Raw genomic sequence first — 12,360 nt, 5'->3', positions numbered from 1 at the left:
CATTAGCACAACGTGTAACTACAAAACACTCGTTTCGATGTTAACATAGCAACAAAGTACAAATATTTGTTTGGCATACCAAAGTACAACCTTGCAAAATTGCATTCCCCTCTAAATGTTGGGGTCTCCGGTTACCATAGGATGCATTGTAAATGAATGCATGGTCGCATGTATAATATTTTCCATGTCCAACTAAAAGGGCTCAATGTTTCTACAAGCGTTGTAGGTCTAGTTCCTTCTCCACCACAACACCCCCTGATCCTACCTCCTCATGCCACCATGACAGCCCCCCCCCCCTCTTCCACCCATCCCAAATGTGATTGTCATGGTGTGGCCCCTCTCAAGTTCCAACACCGCCTCTCGAGTTCTGTCATGCACTGATCAACACTAGATGAGAAAGAGAGATGGGAGAAAAAAGGAAAGAAAGAATGATCCGCTGATGAGAGGGTCCCATATGTCATAAGGAAACTAGAGATGAAGGTTGCATTGCTGGAGTTGGTGGTATTTTTGGGGCTCATCAAATGTCGAGTAAGAGTTATTCAAGTTAACAAGACATGTTCAAGTGACCAATGGAGGACCTACAAAATTACCCAGTGTCCACTTACATGCGATAGTTTGTATAACTATTTTTTATGGTGTGTCATAGCACTAATATTGGGGTTACCACTAAAGAAATACATTTGTAGGTGCTGCTTTGTGCACCCTTGTAGAATAACATAGGTATGATCTTGTAAGTGATCATGAATCTATATCACACACTTACAGGACGGGACCAGCTCCGATTATATCAGAGTGGATACGGGTACTAGAGTCTACTAGGGCGTTAAGTATCTAGCCCCCTTAAGGACATCTACATAACTAGAGGGGCGCAGATAGATGAAGGATCAATTACTGCTCGATTGATCACACACCTGACAAAGGGTTTTGGAAACCCTAGCCATCATCAAACTCCTTGTCCAAGTCTTGTGCACATCACAATGTACATGTGGATAGGACTACACATGTGCCACTCGGAGGCATCAAGCAAGGGATCTTTGTTAGAATTACCCGAGGCGCATATTCAATCATCCAAGGACAAAGCAATCACTCGAGGCACACCACCAATACTTTTAATGAGGTTCACCAACATGCCAACATCCTCGGGCATGACTACGGGTCCTCCTCCCGTTGACACCCTCACAATACCGCACACTGATCACTCGGGCGCTGGCACATGCCATCGGCTCCCCATGCGTGTATGTGCCATTCTGTTGCCATGTTGGTGAACCTCATTAACAAATCTTGGTCATGATGACCTCAGATAATCGAATATGCACCTTAGATAATTCTCACAAGTAGTGGTATCGAATCCCAAGTGCTCTAAATAAATCTCGGTGGACTCTTGGATGGTTGATGGGCTCGTAATGTTAATGCTAGGGGGGGGGGCATGATGACCAATGTGTGAGGGTGATATTTGTGGGGGTTTAGTCCCACATTGTTTGTGGGATGAGACAAAGCACGGCTATAAGGGCGACGGTGTCCCCTCCTATCGGGCTAGTCTTTTGGCAGGAGATGGCTCAAGGCCTCTCATAAGTGTGTTGCTCTTTGGTTGGACCTGATTGACGCACGTGGGTAAACAACATGACTTGTGGCTAGCGGAATGGCTTGTGGTGAACTAGATAGAGGCCCAATAGATGTATGAATGAGGTCGCCCGGTCGACTTCCCTTCTTGCCGATAAAATGTTTTGAGTGGTATTCGTGCTTGGTGGAGAGAGAAAATTGTGGCACGGTAGGGGTGTCTGAAACGGTGCCTTTGAAAGTGAAGGGTGCACACTAACCACGTGAAAAAGGGACAAAAGTTTTGAGTGGTATTCCCGATGGAGGAGGGAGAATATGCGACACAGTAATGGGGTTTGAAATCACGCTTTGGGGAGTGAAGGGTGCACTGTTGGAGGAGAGAAAAATCGCATAGGGGTTCAAAACCGCGCCTTTGGGAAGTAAAGGGTGTACACTGACCACTATAGAGGAAGGGGCTAGCTTGTGTTCATCGCAGATTACATTTTTTCTGTTGTTGTTTGCGGTTGAAAGTTTATATACTTTGATGCTGAAAAAATTTCAATTCAAAATTCCTTTGAATAATTTTGGACAGAAGTTTTTTAAAATTTCCGAGATTCCATGGTTGCAGTTTTACTACCCCCATCCGATGAAAAAATGAGAATGACAAAGAAAAATCAAATCTTTGACGAAACCTAGAGCCGATCTGTCGCACAAGTTGAGAAGGTGCATACAAAACGGCAAGAAGTTCTGCTAAGAGTACAGCTTGCAAAATGGTAAAGTTGCTTCCAGTCGATCCAGCTAGCTAGCTAGAGCTTTGCTACTTACGTACTACTACCTGCTAAACCGACGACTAATAAATGTACTTATATCTAAGAAGCTAGCCGTAATTTCGATGTTATCATGGTACTACTAAAGGTGGTGGCTTTTGGATGGTGTCCTTTGTTGGTACTTTTTGGAAGGTGCGGCCTCCCGGGCACGATGGGTACGTGCGCGTGCACAAGGCGACGGACGGCTGTACCAAATAGCTGCCCTTAATTTCTCTGGAGCTTCGAGGGAACACGCGTGCGTGAGTCTTCCTGCACACTTACGCTGCCATAGAACCGAAGACCGAATTCCGGCCCGGTCGCGTTGATTTCCAGGTCCTTCCATTCGTGGTCAGCTGCTACGCGTATGTACATGCACGACCGACCGACGAGTCACGTCTCATGACTAGCAAGTCGTCTTCCTCATGGCTGAGAAGTTGCCGCTGCACCAACCCAAGCAAGACTTTGCGCTGCTGCATCTGCGTGCACGTACGTATGTATGCTTTGTCGATGCGCAGCACCCTCACTGTTGATGCCGGGAGGCTGGTCTGTACATTGAAATCAATCCAGGTAGCTAGCTTGCTCACAATATGATTAATACTGCGGTGCGGATGCGCTGCTAGGTATAGCTAATTCCGGCCACCTTCCCGGAGTCTGCGAGGCGCATTCTGTCCTCATGTGGCACTGCGACTATTGTTTTATTTTATGTCGACGACAAAAGCTCGCAGCAATTTCTCTACGTAGACCTAGCTGGCCAGCACTATATATACGGCTTCGGGCCGCATTCCTTTCGAGCATCCCACCATTGCCCCTGGCGCCTCCTTCCTCCGTGTTGCCTCTCTCTCCCTAGCTACCTGCAGCTAGCTAGCAGCCAGCTTCATCGATCTGCTAGCTCTTGGGCTCTTCCTAGTTTCTCTGTTTTGATCGTTAGAGATCTAGACTAAGATGTCTGTGCGAAGGCCGCGGGTGGAGGAAGATGACGAGCAGGGCAGCGGAGGTGACGATCAGCAGCAACGGCACGGCGTGAGGCGCATACGCCAGGCGACCCCGGTCTCCTTCAGATCGTTAGTCTCTTCACTCGACTCTACCGTGTTTTGAAACAATTTCCAATTTTCTTGATCTAGCTAGCTACTTGGTGGTTTGACTTCTTTCTTCCTAGCTAGCAGTTATATATATGTTTGTTTCTTGACTCCTTTGATCGATCCGAGTGCATATATATGTTAACGATATTGATTTGATCAGCCGATTGTTCTCCTTTTGTTTGCTGAATCGGTAGGTGTTGTTAATAACAGAGTCATTGGGTCAATATATGAAAAATATTACATGAGCTTATACCGTACCTACGACATGTATTAATCATTATATCATTCATCAACTCTTGTAAAACAAGTGAAATCAAACTTTTAGATTCACCGAAACTCGAGCTAGTTGTAGCTCGTAAGAATTATAACCCATCTAAGATCTCTGTCTTGATTAACTTTAGCTTGGTTACCAATAATATGCTCTACACAGAGGTTCTACATATCCATATATGCTAGGCTTGCATGTGTGTTTTTCCAGATAGCTAGTAGTTAACTTCGTGTATATCTTTTTCCGCCAAAAAAAAAACTTTCTATTAACTTTAGATTTTTTTTGGACTATCTTTGCAGCGTCGTGAGAAGAGCCGTCACAGCAGACACTATCCAGCAAATAGTATTCGGTTTGGAACCGGTTATCCGTAGGGTGGTAAGATTGAGAACGATGTCCTGTATGTATTGAGTTCTCACTTGTCTTAGCCTACTTTTATTGAAGAATTAAACTATATCAATTTCTACATGTGGCGTAGAAATTAAATCTTGTATATATAGCTCCGTTTGATATTGTGTGGCATTTTTTGAAAGTAGCTAATTCATGTCACTTTAATGGATAGGTGCGACAAATTACCAAATCTGGAAGTTTTCCCGCTAAACAGAGTCAAAACTATCTTGTAATAATGATATCTTAACATAAGTGAAATATCTTCTACTACCTCCATCACGGTTTAGAAGGCACGGTTAGATTTACGTGCATTTCCAGAATAGACAAGGTTTAAGACGCATTGCATTTACTCCTAGCAGCTAATTAGTACTCCGTTGTACTTTTTCTATATGCATGCGTAGTGTGAATGCTATTTTTCAACTCATTTACAGCCAATCAATAATCACCTAGGTTTTAGAAAATTTCCATCCGCGCCTTCTAAACCGTGACGGAGGGAGTATCAGTTTCAAGAAAGTGTACGTGAAGAAATTCATACATGTAGACATGTGCTGGGTAAAAGCACACGTTGATGCAAAAATTGATTGAAAAGTAGGATTGTTAGTGCCTTAGTGGCAAGTACATACTGCAGCTTGCGGACCTTCTGATAATTGAAGTGTAGAATCGGGGAGTACAGATCTTTCATCACGGAAGGAATGTACACACCACGCCCAGAAGTGCAGAGAAAAATGACAAAGAAGTTCACCTGGAAGTGCACACCCAGTCCCTATAGGAAGTATAGGAAGAAAAAGCTCGTCCCAAGAAGTAGAGAAATTGTGTTCAGCCTCATCTTTTTCATATACGATGTAGTGCATGGTAGCATGGAAAGAGCTAAAGTGTATACACTTTTGCATGACTGAAAAAAATATCCAGTCCATCTGCACAAATGTTGATCCTAATATTTATGTGAGCAACTGCTTAAGAATTGGCAATTTTTTTGATGTATTTCGTTTCCTTAAGTTGTAGTATCGATTGTCACTAAGGCTTAGATTTCATGTTAACATTTAGGTACGGGAGGAAATTCAGAACATCTTTTATCAGCATAATAACTTACCATACAGGTATAATACATTTACTGTCTTTACATCGTGAGCTACTAGCATTCAGTTGCTTAGTTTATATACTGTCGTTCTTGACACAATATGTCTTTTGTTCACACTATTTTTGCAGTCAATACAAGTAGCCATATTCTAAAAAAAGTTGCAAGATATTCATACAGTTCTATTCTTAATTTTTTGTTTGTTTTGCGAGTGAGTTCTATTCTTAATTTAGCACATATTAAGAAGATACAATCTAAATATTACTCTTTAAGATCACACATTGGATAATTGTTTGACAATGACAAAAGTTTTCAGCAAGACTAATTATATGCATGTATTAGTTCCATCAAATCACTTCGGTGGTATCCTAATGCAATATCTATATGATAAATCAATCATCATTCATCAGGTCTCTTCCTTTACCCATCCAAGAGGTCGATGTCCCACCTAGGTTGAAGCTTTCCTTCACAAAGAAGCTCATGCTACCGATCTTTACCAACAACAAGCTTGTTGATGCCGCAAAGAATACAATTGAAATCTGGCTTATAGATACTAGAACCAACCATCATATCACAGAAACACACACTAACCAAGGCTCTTCAACAATGAAGCTAGAGGTACTTGTCCTAGATGGTGATTTCAGATGTGAAGACGACATGGTGTGGACAAATGATCAGTTCAACGCTGCAATTGTGAAGGCTAGGGAGGGTAGGAGACCACTGCTTGTGGGTAGTACACTCAATGTAGCAATGAATAATCAAGGAGTGGCTGTGATAGAGGATGTGGCTTTCACTGACAATTCAAGTTGGATAAGGAGTAGGAGGTTCCGAATTGGTGTGCGCGTCATGGCAACAAGCTATTATGGGCCAAGGATTCAAGAAGCATTGAGTGAAAGCTTCACAGTGAAAGATCATCGAGGCGAATGTAAGTTTGAATCTCTTGGTTAACCAATCTTTAAGATCATTTATGCTGAATGTGAGTTTCATGACTACATTGTTAGTGACGACACATCATGTTCCCTAGCATGTATATATGTTGAGTAGTAGTAGACACTATATTAAAATGCATTTACCTTGTTTACTAGTGTACAAGAAGCATTACCCTCCAATCCTTGCTGACAATATATGGAGGCTCAAGAACATCGGAAAAGATGGGCCAATTGATAAGAGACTAGAGTCCGAGGGGATCAAGAATGTCCAAGACTTCTTGAAACTTCACACCATAGACCCTGATAAGCTAAAAAGTGTAAGCATCATATATTAAACTATGCAAATATAACACTGCATAGTATTGATTTTTTTAAATCTGTTCCAAATTTTCAGCTTGTTGGCATGTCAGATCGGCAATGGAAGACAACACTCAATCATGCAAAAACGTGTAGTGTGGGAGGGAAATGCTATGTTTTCAAATCTGAAGGGTGTGATGTTATATTCAGCCCCATAGGAGAGATTTTGGCAGCCAAAATTGGAGAGCAGACATGCTCTTTGCAACAACTACAACAGGAACATATGGTACCTCATCCGCAAATCAGTTTGTGGCAATATGAACTTGGTCATCACTTAACTTTGCCTTTGTTCTTAACTGCAGGACAAAGTGAAGCAATTGGCCTCCATGGCATACGAGCAATGGGAACAATTGGAGGAAGTGGTGGAAAATGAGATGACACCTGGTGCATATGAAGGTTTAATGTCATTTCCCGAGGAAAAGCCTAGTTCGTCATGCACACCGGCGAGTAATGAAAGCATGATCAGCTCAGGGTCTCAAAATGTCGAGTATCTAGACAAGATGAGGTCTAGAACAGCAACCTCTAGTGTTGCAATGGTAACTAATAGCAACTACTCCTTAGATTCTGCATTGTCTATTCCAACAAGTGATGCTATTCACTGGATACCAAGCCTAGCTATTGATGACGATCGCTTCACCTGGAACAACTCTACAAACCTTGGTGGTTGGGATCAAGTTGATTAATTTTCCTCTATATTTTAGTGGTTACTATGTTGTATGCTTGTGATCCAGTGGGAACCAAATATGTGTAAATAATAGTAAGGGATCTATTATTGCATCTAGATGCGGGTGAATAGAGGATTATATCATTAGTTGAAAATTTAGCTATTGTCTAAGAACACCCTAAATGCAGTCTATCCAAATAAAGGTATGGAATTTTATTTGGTAGGTAGTAAATGATTAAAGGAAGATGGATCAAAAACACAAGATTTAGCTTGGCAATTAGATTGTTGGCAAAAAGTCTTAAGGTCACAAGGATGTCGGCCACCAAGCCCACCTATCCCTCTATGGCCTAGGAGACAAAGTCCATACCAATTATTTAGAGTAGATCATCACATGAAGCAACAAATCCCCCTGCCTCACTAGTGTAGAAATTCTTACAAACAAACTTAGTCACTCGCACGTCACTTTTAATCCATGCTCACAAGTTGTTGTTTTTTGTGAAAAAATGGTAGCATGGACAGTTGTAAGTGACGTGTCTACATTTTCACATGCCATAATTGTGTGAGACCAAGTGTACTGGCCAGGAATAAGTTAGTAGTGGCTTGTCAGCTATGTGGTACGTCGGTGGTAGTATTACTAGTGACGATGTGGCACCTAACTAGCAAGCCACCAGTAATTTCCGCCTTCTCTACACGCCACTAGTATGGTGCATCCATAATTTTGTTGGCAGCCTTTTTCTTCTTCCTCCTCACACTTCTTCATCCTCCCCTTTCTCTTCGTCTTTCCTTTCATTTATCCATAGCACTAGTACAAGACCCACCCATTACCAGTGTTCAGACATGACTACTAGCAGTGTTCGGCCCAAACACTCCTAATATGTACTTCACCAGCAATCATGCCGCATGAACGCCACTAATGTGTACGGCACTATGGTATCCTCTAGTAGCGTGCAACCTCTAAATGGAACGCTGCTAATAATACTCTTAGTTTTGTACCAATTTTACTTTCATTGCATTTACTAGGATGTTTTCCAACAATTGTATATCAAGTAATTCCATGTCAAGAGTGGCTTCAGGTAATTCTATAGCACTAGTACTAGGATGAATGACTTGACATTGAATACAATGCAATCTTACTAGGAGTGGCTTCTTCTATAGCACTAGTTCGGGGACTATCGATGGAACAAGCTAACAATAGTACCGGAAGTATGAGTGAGGGGGCGGATCCTAGCTACGGCGCAAGTGTAACACTCGGATGCATGAGTTTAGACCCTTCTCGAAAGAAGTAAATACCCTACATCTCGAACCGAGAGGCTATTGTTTGCTTAGGGGGGTGAGAATATACGGGGTGCTTAACCCTTGTGTTCAGGAGCACTAGGGTAACTTATAGAGAGTTCGCCTGGACAAGCGGCCTCCCATTACAAGGGCATTTAATAGCTAATAAGTATGGAGATTACAAGGAACAACATCTCAAACTATCGCGTTACTGGTAACACTCATCTTCACTGTGCTTTATGTGAGATGTTAAGTCTTTTAGCCGTTGGAGCTCCTTCGCCGTCCATGCTTGCCCTGGTCCGAGTGCTGGTACGTGTCCGACTGACTTGAGGATGGCCAAGTGACCCCATGCGTCTGAGTGAAACCTGAGTTGCATCGATAGTCTTGGGACTTTAATGACTACATGGGGCCCTAAGTGCCCTTGGATGGCAGTTCTATGACCCTACCCTTGGTAGGTAATCCCTTCAGTAGCCCCTGAATCTGTTGAGGTTTAATTGGTCGAGTGAAAGACACTTCGTGACGTCTTCGGTGTCTTGGAGATGTCTGGAAGGAAACTCGGGGTTGTTCCACTCGGATCAAAAAGAAATTGCAACAGATTCAGGGTTGGAAAATTCCAACTGATCAGACTGGCTTTGAGGCGCTCATTCGGTAACATTTGCTCATCCCTCGGAAAGACTTCTTAACAACTCGGGTATATGCAAGCCAAGGGCTCCTAGTGATTAGGTGAGAGTTAGGACTGCTCCTAGTAGAACTCTCTTGATCACACTTGCGCATATCCGAGTGAATTGAGTCCTTCAGAGGGACAGTGTCACTAGTGGAAAACGGGCCATTAGTCCCGGTTCCAAAGGGCCTTTAGTCCCGATTTTCGTACCGGGACTAAACAATCGGGACAAAAGGTCAAAACTTTTAGTCCCGGTTGTGTTACGAACCGGGCCTAACGGTGCTCCACGTAGCCGCTTTGGGGCGCCAAGGGGAGGGTACCTTTAGTCCCGGTTTATGACACCAACCGGGACTAAAAGGCGGCCACGCATCAGCAGCTGCCAAGCGCTGTTTTTTAAAGAGGGGTTTAGTGGTTTTTGGAGGGTTTAGGGGTTTCATTTTGTGCCCCCCTTTTCTTTTTGTGTCCATCATCTTTGGTTCCTTATGCTTGTTGGTGTTTTCGGTCGGTATCAACTAGACGCTAGTTAGTACGTACATATAACAATGAAGAAAGAATTACACGACATCATATTACTCCTCATCATTGTACATACTAATTAAAAAGCTCTTCATCATTCTAAGTAAAATAGCAAAAAAAGATGAAGTCCTCATCATTCTGGTTGTTATCATAGTAGCAAATGACCAAGTTATCACAAGGTTGAAACACTAACTACTACTCTCTCCTAGGTAAAAAAGCATAATAAAAGTGAACTCCGACATCTCCATATTGAAGAACACAGATCAACCTATCTCCAACTTGTGGGATGCGCAAGTATTCTTCTCCAAATGGTATCGTGGATGATTGTATTGCATTTCTCCATCCTTTGATTTTCAGAGTGTCTTCACTTTGAGATATCCTGTATTTACCGTGGTAATTAATCGAGGTTGGTCGTAAGCTAACCATTTGCAAATCACTGGTAGTAAACATCCATTTAGGCACGGTCTCTGATGGGAGTACCTATTGAAGAACATTAGTAATAATAATATAGTTAGCAAACAAGTTTTGCTTAAAACAATGTATAAAAAAGATTGATTAGTGATGCAATGGTAAAAAAAATCTTACAAAGTTGTATCAAGTGATATTATAAGGGCTCAATTGGTGCACTAGTGGCACATATCCATGATAAACGTTGCCAGTCATGTAATTTTTAGCATGATAGTCAACGTCATGAATAAATAAGATGAGATGATTTTTCTCCAATCAAGTAAGATCAAAGCCATAACTGTAGTAGGTCCAATCTATTATCCGTCGTGTAGTTCTTTTAGCACGGAAATAAGCTCATAATTAAAAATAAAGAAATTTAATTGGGGTGAGTACCAGATACTTCTCAATAATCAATATAAATTACCTAAAAAATTTATTGACAAAACGCACCTGGAGGTAGAACTGGAATCAAGTCATCCTCCTCATGCACCCAAATTTCTATACTATTATCACGAACATCATCATTACCACGATCGAAGGTAATGTTCATATCGTCATTCAACCCATATGCCTTGCAAAATGCTCTCCAATTAGAACAAACAAAATATGTGTGATCTTCATCATTTTTTACCTTGACAACAAAAGTGAAATGCTCTGTTATTAGGTGAGCTATCTTAGGCTTTGCACTGCCTTCTCTTTGAAATGAAACTTGTCCAAGACAACAAATCTTCCATGGCACGGAACGCACTAGTCGAATTATACAAAATAAAATTAAAGGTTAACTAAATAAAAAATACACACGTCATACTTGACTAAGAAAAAATATATGCCATCTTTACATACCTTAATCCGGAAGTCATCCATCAGCTTGACGGTGAAGGACGTACCTGTTGGAAATATGCCCTAGAGGCAATAATAAATTAGTTATTATTATATTTCTTAGTTCATGATAATCGTTTATTATCCATGCTATAATTGTATTGATTGGAAACACAATACTTGTGTGGATACATAGACAAAACACTGTCCCTAGTAAGCCTCTAGTTGACTAGCTCGTTGATCAAAGATAGTCAAGGTTTCCTGGCCATAGGCAAGTGTTGTTACTTGATAACGGGATCACATCATTAGGAGAATCATGTGATGGACTAGACCCAAACTAATAGACGTAGCATGTTGATTGTGTCATTTTGTTGCTACTGTTTTCTGCGTGTCAAGTATTTGTTCCTATGACCATGAGATCATATAACTCACTGACACCGGAGGAATGCTTTGTGTGTATCAAACGTCGCAACGTAACTGGGTGACTATAAAGATGCTCTATAGGTATCTCCGAAGGTGTTCGTTGAGTTAGTATGGATCGAGACTGGGATTTGTCACTCCGTGTGACGGAGAGGTATCTCGGGGCCCACTCGGTAATACAACATCACACACAAGCCTTGCAAGCAATGTGACTTAGTGTAAGTTGCGGGATCTTGTATTACGGAACGAGTAAAGAGACTTGCCGGTAAACGAGATTGAAATAGGTATGCGGATACTAACGATCGAATCTCGGGCAAGTAACATACCGAAGGACAAAGGGAATGACATACGGGATTATATGAATCCTTGGCACTGAGGTTCAAACAATAAGATCTTCGTCGAATATGTAGGATCCAATATGGGCATCCAGGTCCCGCTATTGGATATTGACCGAGGAGTCACTCGAGTCATGTCTACATAGTTCTCGAACCCGCAGGGTGTGCACACTTAAGGTTCGACGTTGTTTTATGCGTATTTGAGTTATATGGTTGGTTACTGAATGTTGTTCGGAGTCCCGGATGAGATCACGGACGTCACGAGGGTTTCCGGAATGGTTCGGAAACGAAGATTGATATATAGGATGACCTCATTTGATTACCGGAAGGTTTTCGGAGTTACCGGGAATGTACCGGGAATGACGAATGGGTTCTGGGTGTTCACCGGGGGGGGGGGGGGGCAACCCACCCCGGGGAAGCCCATAGGCCTTGGGGCGGCGCACCAGCCCTAGAAGGCCCTATGCGCCATAGGAAGAAAATCAAAGAGAAAAGAAAAAAAAAGAGGAGGTGGGAAAAAGGGGAAGGACTCCTCCTTCCAAACCTAGTTGGATTCGGTTTGGAAGGGGAGGATTCCCCCCCTTGGCTCGGCCGACCCCCTTGGGGCCCCTTGAGCCCCAAGGCAAGGCTCCCCCTCTTCCCCCTATATATACGGAGGTTTTAGGGCTGATTTGAGACAACTTTTGCCACGACAGCCCGACTACATATCTCCACGGTTTTACCTCTAGATCGCGTTTCTGCGGAGCTCGGGCGGAGCCCTGCTGAGATTAGATCACCACCAACCTCCGGAGC

The 12,360-nt window shown here is 42.5% G+C and overlaps 1 protein-coding gene across 1 annotated transcript; it reads left to right on the top strand.

The window, feature by feature from the left end:
• Positions 1-3,199: 3,199 nt before the first annotated feature.
• LOC123406057 (protein SAR DEFICIENT 1-like) lies at positions 3,200-7,126 on the top strand. The gene is made up of 7 exons (XM_045099553.1): positions 3,200-3,403; positions 3,989-4,064; positions 5,121-5,173; positions 5,562-6,076; positions 6,237-6,397; positions 6,475-6,663; positions 6,740-7,126. Exons 1-7 carry the CDS (start codon positions 3,285-3,287, stop codon positions 7,118-7,120), a joined length of 1,494 nt encoding a protein of 497 aa, XP_044955488.1. The 5' UTR covers positions 3,200-3,284; the 3' UTR covers positions 7,121-7,126.
• Positions 7,127-12,360: the final 5,234 nt, after the last annotated feature.

This window comes from Hordeum vulgare, chromosome 6H (genome assembly GCF_904849725.1).
Source record: "Hordeum vulgare subsp. vulgare chromosome 6H, MorexV3_pseudomolecules_assembly, whole genome shotgun sequence".
NCBI classification, from domain to species: domain Eukaryota; kingdom Viridiplantae; phylum Streptophyta; class Magnoliopsida; order Poales; family Poaceae; genus Hordeum; species Hordeum vulgare.
Note: the sequence above shows the minus strand (reverse complement) of the source record. Positions and strands in the feature narration are given on the sequence as shown.

Coding starts and splice junctions, on each gene's coding strand:
- LOC123406057 (XM_045099553.1), top strand. CDS start 3,285: ATGTCTGTGCGAAGGCCGCGGGTGGAGGAAGATGACGAGCAGGGCAGC. Junction 4,065..5,120: donor AACCGGTTATCCGTAGGGTG/GTAAGATTGAGA, acceptor GTTAACATTTAG/GTACGGGAGGAAATTCAGAA. Junction 6,398..6,474: donor ACCCTGATAAGCTAAAAAGT/GTAAGCATCATA, acceptor CCAAATTTTCAG/CTTGTTGGCATGTCAGATCG.